Source organism: Lissotriton helveticus, chromosome 1_1 (genome assembly GCF_964261635.1).
Source record: "Lissotriton helveticus chromosome 1_1, aLisHel1.1, whole genome shotgun sequence".
NCBI classification, from domain to species: Eukaryota; Metazoa; Chordata; class Amphibia; order Caudata; family Salamandridae; genus Lissotriton; species Lissotriton helveticus.
The window spans coordinates 377322683-377335985 of record NC_136057.1 but is presented as its reverse complement, the minus strand read 5'-3'; the positions used below and the strand labels follow the sequence as shown (position 1 = coordinate 377335985).

The 13303-nt window shown below is 49.8% G+C and overlaps 1 protein-coding gene across 3 annotated transcripts in view; it reads right to left on the bottom strand.

Annotated features, from left to right (window-relative positions):
• KDM5A (lysine demethylase 5A) overlaps window positions 1-13303 on the bottom strand; it is a 749711-nt gene that overhangs the window by 350579 nt on the left and 385829 nt on the right. For all 3 annotated transcript variants that reach the window (XM_078673709.1, XM_078673710.1, XM_078673708.1), the window contains one exon: window positions 6439-6589. In XM_078673709.1, the coding sequence (XP_078529835.1) occupies window positions 6439-6589 (151 nt within the window). The remainder of the gene's footprint in view (window positions 1-6438; window positions 6590-13303) is intronic.

Below are 13303 nucleotides of genomic sequence, written 5' to 3'. Positions count from 1 at the left end.
AAGAGGGTTAAGGCAGGCAGGTCCTCCAGGTGTCCCAAGGTTGCTGTGGGCAGAAATCGCCGGGATTAAGCAGGAGCAGGTTCCAGGATTGACAGGCCGGTAGGCCTGGGGCCACGTCAGTGGGTGTCGTCCTGTTAGCAGCTGCACGGCAGGTCTTCTTCTTCTTGATCTTCTTTCTTCTTTCTAGCCGTACTGGGTGCCTATGGGGCTTTATTGTAGGGGCAGTTTTCGTCTACAGTTAAATGTCCCAACTTTTTACAGTTGTTACAATAAACATTGTTAGGATCAAAGTTCTTCCTCCTATAGGGCTGAGGCACATAGGGAGTAGTTTGGGATCCACCCACATGCACAAGTTTTTGGGGCCCTTTGGAAGACTCAGACTTTGTATCTTGGGGATTCTCACCACCTTTCCCCAGGGGAGGTTTTGTAACCACCTTCTTTTGGTCACCCCCAGTGGCTGTCCTGGTCACCCTAGTCTTGACCCAATGGACAGTCTTCTTTCCCAATTGTTGGGGAGAAATTAGGCCTAGGTCTACCAAATGCTGATGTAACTTTCCATTTGTTCAATTACTCAAAATGTGTTCCTTCATAAACAAATTATAAAGTCCAGTAAAATCATGCACAGTGTCCAGTTAACCAACCATGCAGTGTCTTTACAGAGTAGTCTACAAAGTCTATCCAGTATTGTGTCTGGATTTTGTGAGCCCCCTGAACCTAATTCTGTACTCCTCAGTAGTGAGTCCAAACCCCTCAATCTGAGTTTTCTTCATGAGCTCATAAGACCCTGCATCTGGCCCAGAGAGGGTCAGAAGCCTGTCTCTGCAGTTACCAGAGAACAGTTCCCACAGGAGTGCCCCCCAGAGAGGTTTCTTTAATCTTCTCATATCACATGCCCTCTCAAAAGCTGTGAACGACTTGGTGATATCATCACCTTCCTCAAATTTAGGGACAATCCCTTTGGGGATTTTAGGATCATAAGATTGCGCTTTGTCCTTATTATTGATATTGCTGCCACCAGAGATGGGGGCTAAGCCCATCTCTTTCCTTTCTTTTTCCGGAGCCAGGAGTCTGGACTCTAGGTCTAATCTCTTGGCCAACTTTGCTAAGAAGTTGTCCTCTTGATTTGGGCTCTCCCCAATGTGTTCTCTGGGGCCTAGTCCACCTGTGTGGTTCCCAGGCTCCCAGAAGCTGACTCTTGGAGTTAAGAGTACAGAGACCCTTACTTCCCTAGAGATGGTGGGGGATTACTATCATCGTCCTCCTCCACCTCCTCTTCCTCTGACTGAGTGTCACCCTGTTCAGAGGGGTGGCCTTTTGCATACTCAGCCAGGAGCTCCAGGAGCCCTTGTTTGGTTGGATGCAGGCCCATGACTATATTTTTAAGTTTACATAGGGACCTCAATTCCTTGAAATTCAAGTGCAAGTAAGGCGTGAGGTCGAGCTCCTCAACCAGGTCCATGTTATCTCCACTAATAGCTGGGTTCTGTTGAGACATTCTAACCTGACAGTTCTAACCCTCTACCCTAACTATAGTGACTTTTTTTTCTAAAATTCTATTGGGACTTAAGCAAGGCCCTCCCAGACTTTTAATATTTTTGAAAAAACAATTTCAGAATTCTAAAGGCAATTTATGAGTTCTGTTGTGTGATCAGATTTAACCACGTAGTCCAACAAATGCAAGTTTGTATCCCACCGCTGATCTACCAATGTGAGAAAGTGGCTCCATATATCCTGGACCAAGATATGGTACAGGGTGTATAGAGTCCACAAACCCCAGAGGTATTACAGAGGTTAAAGCCAGGTGTGACCTTACTCTCAAAAGTGGTAGCTTGTTCGAGCAGTAAGGCAGTACCAGAAGACAGTGTAAAGCATTTGTTGTACACACTCAGCCAGCAAAAAGTTTCACACACTCAAAGACTCAACTCCAGGCCAAGTGTTTGTATATCAAAGATATAGTTGTTTTATTTTTAGAACCAACAGGTATGAAAAATATACTGTTTTCAATATGAGAGGTCTCAGATGAGTACTTTGCAGAAAGGCAAGAAATGTTGTAAACACAATAGGTACAAGGGTTGCAGTAGGCAACACAACTCTAAACACAATTTAGCATTGAGCTCAATGGTTTTTCTATATAAATACAGCTGATTACTTTGTAGATTACTCTGGTAGTTCCAGGACGGGACCCTAGATTCAGCGGCACAGGGGCGGCCGTGTGCAGAGGTAGTTAGGCCCAATGTTATCCAGTGAGGGGCAGGGAGCCTCCGGTTGGTTGCTGCTGGCTAGCAGGCCACGCGGCTGTGGGAGCTGGGCTCCTGGTCATTTGCTCAGGGCAAATGGGGGGGGTAGGATAGGGCACAGGTTGCGCTGCCAGGGGCACTCGGGCGGCTGGGTGCAGGGTGCTTTGAGCCGTCGGGCGCTCAATGTTATTCAATGGGAAAGGTAAAAAGGTAACAAAGGCTGCAGACTCGGGGACGGTGATTCTTCAGGTGCAACCACTACTTCGAGAGGTAAGTTGGGATACTGGAGAAGAGGTAGGTACCCCAAAGGGAGGCACAGGGGGTCGCAGGGCGCTGGGTGCAGGGGTGTCTTTGGGTGTCGGGAAATCTTACCCTCGGCTGGTCGTGGTTGGAGGGGTCCCTGGTTCTGAGGCAGCAGGCGTCGTCTGGTTCGTCGAGGAGGGTCTTTGGGCACTGGAATTCCGGTCCCAGTCGCCGGGGGGACGTCCTCGTGGTCTTGGATCACTCAGGCATGGGCTGGGCTCGGCGGGTGCAGAGTGGGCAGGTCTTGAGCTTCCTGGCTGGCTACAGGGGTTGGTTGTTGAAGCAGAGCCTCTGCTTATAGGAGTCCCAGTCTTTAAGAGGGTCAAGGCAGGCAGGTCCTCCGGATGTCCCAAGGTTGCTGTCCGCACGAGTCGCTGGGATTACGCAGGAGCAAGTTCCAGGATCGACAGGCGGGTAGGGCTGGGGCCAAGTCAATGGGTGTCATCCTGTTGTTAGCAGTTGCACGGCCGGTCTTCTTCTTGATCTTCTTTTCTTATCGGGATCTGAGGAAGGAAGGTTCAGGGTGCCCATAAGTACTAAATTAGGGGCCTTACAGGTAGGGCAAAGACAGCGACCAATAGGTCCCTGTCCTGGGGTGGGTACACCCCCTAGCCTCCTCCTGCCCCCTCCTCCTCCTGCCCCCCTCCTGTGGGAGGGGGGCAGGAGCCTAGCTGTGATTGGGAAGGGCTCCCACTCTTCAAGATGCCCAGGTTCGTGCTACACCTCGCCTCTCCCACCTGAGGGGTGGGGTTGGCACAGGCTGGCTCACCCCCCTTCCTGGCTTGGGGTTTCCTGCCAGAGTGGAACTGGTGGGGGCCAGTTGCTGAGTACAGCAAATGGTCTGGAGAAGCTCACAGAGGCGGCATGCCTTTGAAGCTTCCCCCTGCCCATCCTGGGGAGGTGACCTAGCACCTCACCCAGGATGTGCATTGTTGCAGGCCCAGGAGAGCGGGGGCTCTAGCAACATGTCTGCTGTGTGGCAGCCTCTGCAGCTACTTAGCCCAGACGTGGATTGTAGGTTAGGTTTTCAGGGGGCATCACTAAGAAGCCCTCTTGTGCATTTTACATTAAATCCCACACTGGCATCAGTGCTGGTTTAATGTGCTGAGAAGTTTGGTACCAAACTTGTCAGTCTTCAGTGTAGCCATTATGGTGCTGTGGAGTTCGTAATGACAACCTCCCAGCACCATATACTCTTAATGGCATCACTGCACTTACAGTGCCCAGGAATGGCTCTGGGTACTGTAGGGGCATAGGGCTCATGCACCTGTGCCCACTGGGTGACTGAAGTAAGCCAATGCAGTGGGTTCTGTGGGCATGGCACACAGGGATGTGTGCCATGTCGACTCTCTGTTTAGTTCTGTACCTAGACACTCAGCCTGCAAAGGCAGTGTGTGGGTATCAGGGCACAGGGCCCCTAAGGGTGGCACAATAAGTGCTGCAGCCCTTATGGGTCTTCTCTGGTCACCAGGCCCTGGGCACCTAGGGTACCATTTACTAGGGGCTAATAGGTGGCCAGAGATGCCAATTGGGTTTTTGTTTCAAAACAGCTTTAGGGAAGGAACACAGGCCCTGGGTACCTGGTTGGCAGGAGCCCAGGGCACACTCAGTCAAAGCACATCAGCAGTTCAGCAAAAAGTGGGGGCATACCAATGCAAGAAAGATGGCACTTTCTCACAATACATCAAAGGCTATCTTCATGGGGGTTCGTGAAGGACACATGACCCGCACATTCCGAACAAGGTCTGAACCCGGACTTCTTCTGCATAGCCATCGCAGTGCTGCAACCACAGATAGACTGTAACAATGTTAATTCTACAGAGAAGTAGAGAGTCCTATAGAAACCAATGTGTGACGACGGCGCGAAAAAAAGGAAACAGACATCAGCACGCAGACAAGGTCTTCTTATGGCTCCGATTAAGTCATACAGAGTCGCGAGCGGAGCCGCTATTAAGATGTCCTCGTCAAGGTGGGTGAGCTATGAAAAATGTTTCTGTGGAATGCTGGCGTAAGGGTAATTCGAAAGGTGAGGAATCCACAGGCAGATATGTCCATCAGAAATCCCTTTTTAATATATGCAAGTCTCCGGTACGGCAGGCCTATCAAAGCCTACATCAGGGTGCAGCATATTAAAAAGTATAGCATGCGTTTTACATGTTCTCACAATAAAAAACAGCTATTGTCATTTTAACTGTGGGAGAGACTGCTAGCCCCATTGGGAATTACAGAGTTACATGCCGACAACTCAGCAGTGCTAATTTCTGAAGGGGACTTCCAAAGTTGGTACTTAAAGGTATCAAACAACTTGACACATTAAGCCCAACTTAATGCCCAGGCGAAATCAAATGTAACTTGTTGCCACATGCAACATTTAGAAAGGTACCACTCTGTTGCCAGTTTTCCAGGGGCCATTTGCTGAGGCTAGCCACAGGACATCTGCCTGTCCGCCTGGTAAGACGTGTCAACGGCTACAAGGACAAATAATATATGCCTGCTGTTAGAGATGTTGCCTCCTCCTGGCAAGAAGTCACACAGGGTGTTAGCCCAAATGGAAAGCTTGAAAGGGAAAGCCATCTTTAAAGGGCAAATGGTAACCACACTCAAGACGCGGCTGCTCTTTTGTATGGGTAGGCAGAATGACATCAGGAACAAAGAGGGGGAAACACTGGCCAAACTGTTTTTCCCATGCACATGTAGCCTCCAGGAAGCCACACCCCTAGAGTGAGCTATTGAGCCCCACATACACATAAAGAGAGGGGTCCAGCTGTCTTGGTAGTGGGTAGAGTAGAGCACTCTGGGATAAAAAGATGCCATACTTCACAGAAAGTTGACATCAGGTGAGAGAGAACTAAGTAGCTTATTTGCTAGTTACCACAACCTCCTCTAAGGGCACTTTCTGGGCTTAAAAAAAGACCCCTGTCACCCAGAACTCAGATCCCACTTGGACTGGGGTAGAGGGTCAAAGAAGGTCTGCACTGCTGACCCTGAAACCGGCAAATAAGAGGCTGCAGACGATGAGCTGCACCTGCTGCTCCTAGGGCTAGTAGGGGAAAGGACTACGTCTGCAGTGTCCTGCTTGTGGAGAAGCTGTTGTCTAAGCCCAGCCAGGAGCAGAGACTCCAAGAGCCAGACGGATGACTTCCTGTTGGCAGCATAAGGCCACAAAACCTGAAGAAGCGTGCCCGGGTGCGTTATTAGCCCAGATCACTGGATCATTGCTTCTCGTCACAATTCAGCCTGAGAGACGGATTTGCAAAATACTTGTGGGGTGTTTAATAGTGTCATCTTGCCGCAGAGTGGACATTTCCCATGGTGGTGGTTGTGAAGGATGACGTGTAGACATGCTCATGGGCCATATACAGGTGTGTTCAGTTGACACCAATAAAGCAGTAAACACAGAAAGAGATTTATTTTTTTAAAGTGGAAAGTTTGAAGGAAAAAAAAGTAGGTTTAGTAGAAATACCTGCATGTTACAGTGCTTCAATAACTTGATTCAGTAAACATTTTAATTTGTTTACTTATCATCCATACAAGTTTTTCTAGTGTAGGACTTTCAATGTCTTCCTTGCATACATGCCCACATTTTAAATGAGAAAAATGGGAGATTCTGGAGAGAAAAAATTGGGGCAATGTATTTTCCCCATTGACTTCTATGGAAGTAGAAGCAATTTCAGGCCGGAGATGTATAAAACGGTCTGTTGGCATGTATATACTTGATAGCGGTACTTCACCCTAAGAAATGATTGACCATAGACAACAACGGTAGCACCAAGACCATTCTAGCCTTTCTTTCTGCTATCTAGAGCCTATTTTTTCATTGGTGGCATCAGAAACAGTTCCTGTAAGGAAACAATGTGCTAAAAGGCAACTGTTCAAAAGTAAGAAAATCTGCTTCTACCTGTGTTTTTGCTTTTTACTCAACAGAAGCTGAGCCACCGAGGCGCATGCCTCTGCCTCTTTCACAGCCTCCCGGAGCCTGCGGTAAAGATCATTCTCTGGGTACTTTCTGTCTTCTGCATCCTCCAACATTACTTTGAGCTCAATTACATCTGCAAAATTAAATTACTAGCATTAACGGACACAGTGGTCATGAATATTTATGGGCAGTGCAACAGTTTTAAGGTTCAGATACCCACATCCATTGGCCCACCCATGCCTATCCTAGCTTCTATTCGCCTAAAGGAGTACTGGCAACACACAAGACACTGGAGCAAAAGAAGGCAGCTGGAAGAAATGCAAACACATGTTAAAAAGCACAGGCTAACAATATAATAATCATAGTTTCAAAATTCAAATAATTTCAGTGATACGCATGGCTAATTAACAGGTATAGGAAAAGGGATGCATTTTCTTAAGCGACTCTAAAATGATCTTGGTAGTGCTACCATAGTTGTCAAAGTTTTTTGTGTTGGAGTGAATTATACACCTGGAAGGATCACGCTCCAAGGTGTCTGTTTTGTAGAGAAGGCAGAATGAAGAACAGCAGATGATTTGTGGGCATGCCTGATGTTTTGGAGCTGGTGCTGTTTGGAGTCCATGCACTTGCTGCATTTAGAAGACTTGAGCGGGTACCCTTAGCCCAGCGAGTCAGGTGGGGTATTGTAGCAGTATTCGCAGAGGCTACTGGTCGCCCGGACCACTATACTTAGGCGCGTGATCAAGGAACGTGTGACGCTCCACTGCCCAGCTCTAAAAATCTCCCTGAGTGGGCCAGTGCCAGGGGGTAGCTGCAAGGAGAATCTGCTATTATGGACCCAGGGAGGAGGCAAGCGTGGAGCCGCCCCCTCACCCTCCCCAGAGACATAGGAGCCTGGTGATCCCAACCCTCATGCCGCACTATGCACTGGGGTCCGGTACTCCACTCTGGCCCGGAACTAGACCGGTGCAAGAGGGAGCGCCCCACTCCCCTCTTATTAGTGGAAGGCCCACCCCGCTCCCCATGCTAGGTGGGAGTGAGAGGACGCCATGACAAGCCCTGCCATGTCAGCAGGAGAGGACAGGGCAGAGGAAAACTCTTCCCAGAGCAACAGGAGGGCCCTCCACTAATTTGCACACTCCTGAGGGTGCGCCCCATAATGCCCTGTGGGACCTGTGTTGGACAAAAACATTTTCTCCTGCTCTGGTTGATCCAGAATGGAGGGACCAACACCACAAATATAAAAGAAATGCTGGGGAGATGCAGAGGCATTGCAGCTTCCTTCGGGGGCACAAGGTATTTTAGACAAGCATTGGAATTGCAATCGGGCTCGGATTTATTTGAGTTTGAGCTAATGGTATTGTAAATGGCAATGTGTTTTCGCCATGTGTTATGGAGTGTGTGCATGTGGTGTGTAGTGGAATTATGTGAGTTAGATTGGAATTGTAGCAATGGTGGCATGCTGTGCTTTACATGAATATGTTTAAAAGTAAAGTGTACCATACTGACATTGCTACAATAGTTAATTGTGGATGCGTTAACAATTGATGCATGCACTGATGGCTGGTGGTGTGTTTGTGACTGCCTGTAGAAATTGTGCACTGATGGCTGGTGGTGTGTGTGCTTGGTAAAAGACTGCACTGCCGCCTGGAGGTGTGTGTGCCTGGTGGAAGGGTGCACTGACGGCTGGTGGGTGTGTGGTTGGTAAAAGCATGCACAGATGGCTGATGGTGTGTGTGTTTGGTGAAAGCGTGCATGATGGTTGCTGGTGAGTGCGCCTTGTAAAAGAATGCACTGACGGCTGGTGTTGTACGCCTGGTGGTGTTTGTGGTTTGTGAAAGCGTGCATTGATAGCTGGTGGTGTTTGGCCCTGGTGAAAGCGTGCACTGACAACTGGTGGTGTGTTGTTGTGTGTGTGGTTGTGTGTGTAGTGGTGAGTGTGTGGTGGTGAGTCTGTGGGGGTGAGTGTGTGGTAGTGAGTGTGTTACACCAATGTGGCGCACTGGTGCCACTGCACCTGCTCCACCAATGGTAGCTACGCCTACGCCACACTGGTACCACTGCACCTGCTCCACCAAATATACTTAAACCACACCGGTACCACTGCACATGCTGCACCAATGATAGCTACGCCACACTGGTGCCACTGCACCTGCTGCACAATCATAGCTAAGTAACACTGATAACACTGCACCTGCTACACAACGCCATCTACCACACACTGGTGCCACTGCATCTGCTGCAAAATCATAGCTAAGCAACACTACCACTGCAACTGCTCCACCAAATATACTTACACCACACGGGTGCCACAGCACCTGCTGCACAATTGTAGCTATGCCACACTGGTGCCACTGCACCTGCTGCACAATGGTAGCTACGCCACAATCAATCAATCAATCATGCCATTTGTATAGCGCACTACTCACCCGGGAGGGTCTCAAGGCGCTTGGGGGGAGGGGTATGCTACTGCTCGAACAGCCAGGTCTTGAGTTGTTTCCTGAAGGCGAGATGGTCCTGGGTCAGCCGAAGGTGGATGGGGAGGGAGTTCCAAGTCTTGGCAGCCAGGTAAGAGAAGGATCTTCCTCCGGCGGTGGCTCTTCGGATGCGTGGTACGGCTGCGAGGGCGAGGCTGGTGGACCGTAGCTGGCAGGTGGGCGTGTAGAAGGTCAGGCGGTCGTTGAGGTACTTGGGGCCCAGGTCGTGGAGAGACTTGTGTGCGTGGGTGAGGAGCCGGAACGTGATCCTCTTGTCGACGGGGAGCCAGTGCAGGTTCCTCAGGTGGCTGGAGATGTGGCTGCGTCGGGGGCATCCAGGATGAGTCGGGCGGAGGCGTTCTGGATGCGCTGGAGTCTTTTCTGTAGCTTGGCTGTGGTTCCGGTGTAGAGGGCGTTTCCGTAGTCCAGTCGGCTGGTGACGAGTGCCTGGGTGACAGTCTTCCTGGTCTCGGTAGGGATCCAGCGGAAGATCAGACCACACTGGTGGTACTACACCTGCTGCGCAATAATAGCTAAGTAACACTGATAACACCTCACCTGCTCCACGAATGGTAACTACGCCACACACTGGTGCCACTGCACCTGCTGCACAATCTTAGCTAAGCAACACTACCACTGCACCTGCTCCCCCAATGGTAGCTACCACTCACCGGTACTACTGCACATGCTGCACCAATGATAGCTACGCCACACTGGTGCCACTGCACCTGCTGCACAATCATAGCTAAGTAACACTGATAACACTACACCTGCTACACAACGCCATCTACCACACACTGGTGCCACTGCACCTGCTGCACAATAATAGCTAAGCAACGCTACCACTGCAACTGCTCCACCTATGGTAGCTACCACACACTGGTACCACTGCACCTGCTGCACTAAACTGGTACCACAGCACCTGCTCCACCAATGGTAGCTACGCCTACGCCACACTGGTAACACTGCACCTGCTCCACCAAATATACTTACACCACACCGGTACCACTGCACATGCTGCACCAATGATAGCTACGCCACACTGGTGCCACTGCACCTGCTGCACAATCATAGCTAAGTAACACTGATAACACTGCACCTGCTACACAACGCCATCTACCACTCACTGGTGCCACTGCACCTGCTGCACAATCCTAGCTAAGCAACACTACCACTGCACCTGCTCCACCAATGGTAGCTACCACTCACCGGTACCACTGCACATGCTGCACCAATGATAGCTACGCTACACTGGTGCCACTGCACCTGCTGCACAGTCATAGCTAAGCAACACTACCACTGCACCTGCTCCACCTACCACTCACCAGTACCACTGCACATGCAGCACCAATGATAGCTACGCCACACTGGTGCCTCTGCACCTGCTGCACAATCATAGCTAAGTAACACTGATAACACTACACCTGCTACACAACGCCATCTACCACACACTGGTGCCACTGCACCTGCTGCACAATCATAGCTAAGCAACACTACCACTGCAACTGCTCCACCTACGGTGCAATGCCACACTGGTGCCACTGCACCTACTGCACAATGGTAGCTAGGCCACACTGGTGGTACTACACCTGCTGCGCAATAATAGCTAAGTAACACTGATAACACCTCACCTGCTCCACGAATGGTAACTACGCCACACACTGGTGCCACTGCACCTGCTGCACAATCATAGCTAAGCAACAATACCACTGCACCTGCTCCACCTATGGTAGCTACCACACACTGGTGCCACTGCACCTGCTGCACAATCATAGCTAAGCAACACTACCACTGCACCTGCTCCACCAATGGTAGCTACCATTCACCGTTACCACTGCACATGCTGCACCAATGATAGCTACGCCACACTGGTGCCACTGCACCAGCTGCACAATCATAGTTAAGTAACACTGATAACACTACACCTGCTACACAACGTCATCTACCACACACTGGTGCCACTGCACCTGCTGCACAATCATAGCTAAGCAACACTACCACTGCAACTGCTCCACCTATGGTGCTATGCCACACTGGTGCCACTGCACCTACTGCACAATGGTAGCTACGCCACACTGGTGTACTACACCTGCTGCGCAATCATAGCTAAGTAACACTGATAACACCTCACCTGCTCCACGAATGATAACTACGCCACACACTGGTGCCACTGCACCTGCTGCCCAATCATAGCTAAGCAACACTACCACTGCACCTGCTCCACCAATGGTAGCTACCACTCACCGGTACCACTGCACATGCTGCACCAATGATAGCTACGCCACACTGGTGCCACTGCACCTGCTGCCCAATCATAGCTAAGTAACACTGATAACACTACACCTGCTACACAACGCCATCTACCACACACTGGTGCCACTGCACCTGCTGCACAATCATAGCTAAGCAACACTACCACTGCAACTGCTCCACCTATGGTGCTATGCCACACTGGTTCCACTGCACCTACTGCACAATGGTAGCTACGCAACACTGGTGGTACTACACCTGCTGCGCAATAATAGCTAAGTAACACTGATAACACCTCACCTGCTCCACGAATGGTAACTACGCCACACACTGGTGCCACTGCACCTGCTGCACAATCATAGCTAAGTAACACTGATAACACTGCACCTGCTACACAACGCCATCTACCACACACTGGTGCCACTGCACCTGAGCTAAGCAACACTACCACTGCAACTGCTCCACCTATGGTAGCTACCACACACTGGTACCACTGCACCTGCTGCACTAATGATAGCTACACCACACTGGTGCCACTGAACCTGCTGCACAATGGTAGCTACCACACACTGGTACCACTGCACCTGCTGCACTCATAATAGCTACACCACACTGGTGCCACTGCCCCTGCTCCACTAATGATAGCTACACCACACTGGTGCCACTGCACCTGCTGCACAACTGAAGCCACCGTCTATATAAACACAGCTGTAGTCAGTAAAGAAAACCAGATCTGCATGAAAAGAGGAAACGCGAGACACAGAACAAGCACGAACGCGCGCCACTCACTGCAGACTGGTGAACGCGCCCCGACCATCTGGATTCTATTACGGCGGCACCCTGACAGCTCCTAATTGAAATTTATAACACTCCCCTGCGCGCGTAACCACACAGAATATGGCGGAAGTGCCCTAAATCATTTACACATGGCCTATTGCGTGAAGGCTACTAGAAAGACAGCACAGCGAAGACGAATCACTATGCAAATGGCAAAAAAAGGACTGAAAAAGCTCGCGCACGGAGACATTTTTCCTGCAAGATTCAAAAGCCCTTAACAAAAGGAGCTCGGAGCTCCGCCCCCCTGCTGACGCTGAGGGGGCGTAGGCCGAGCCCTAAAAAAGTACTGACCTTAAGTTGGAAAGGTCACAGGAAAGATGATAACCCCTGGCTTTACTAGCATGTTTAAGCAATCCCTAGGCTGGAGCATGTGCTCTGCAGCTGGGAGTGCAGCGTATGGAAAAAGAAAAAGCACGGACTAGACAATTAATTAATGAGTGGTACTACTGCGTGCCAGCAAATGACGATTACTAGCCCACACCACTTTCCTTGAGTAGGCCTTGGACTGTTCTGTTCTGCTACCCTGAGAAAGTCAAGCGCTACAATGGGGTGCTTGGTTCCCAGTGGAGGACAAATGTGGATCAATTACTTGTGCAGGCCACAGAACTAATGGCCTGTTTCTCTACACCCATCATCCCCCAAAATGTTCTTTAAAATAGATGAAAATTTCAAGTCATGAACCATTACATTCTCTTCGACAGGATACTAATCTATAACATTAATAGTCCTGCTTTCTTAAGATTTCTGCTCTCCGACGAGGAGAAAAAAATCTAGAACAGTTCTCCTTTTGGGGGTGGAAATAATTCTTGGAGCAGAATACTCTTGGGAGGCTGCAGTGAGATCTGACACCTCCATAGAAAGGGTTTGATATGTAACTGTGGAGTATCATAATTCTCTAGTCCGTAAAGTCATACCAGCAAGCTGTAACATACCTAGCCAAGCAGGATCTGCAAACATGTTTGAGGAAACAAGCACTTTTCTATCTCTTAACTTTGAGCATCATCTGGTATTACACTAACAGACTCCACGCCCTTCAAGGAGAATCCAGGGGAGAGACAAGGCGATGTAATATTAACCAGTGTTGCTCCGAAATCCAAAAGCTCCAATTAGGACCCTTTACTGCAGAAAGACAGGAAATCAAATACAGATGACAGCGCCACAATGGTGCTGCCTGGATCCCGCAAACCCACTTACAAAGGGCAACGCTACAAGTTCCTTTGTGACCCCGCCCTCCCAAAGTGCAGACAACCACCACATATGGACACAGAGTGGCGGTATGGACA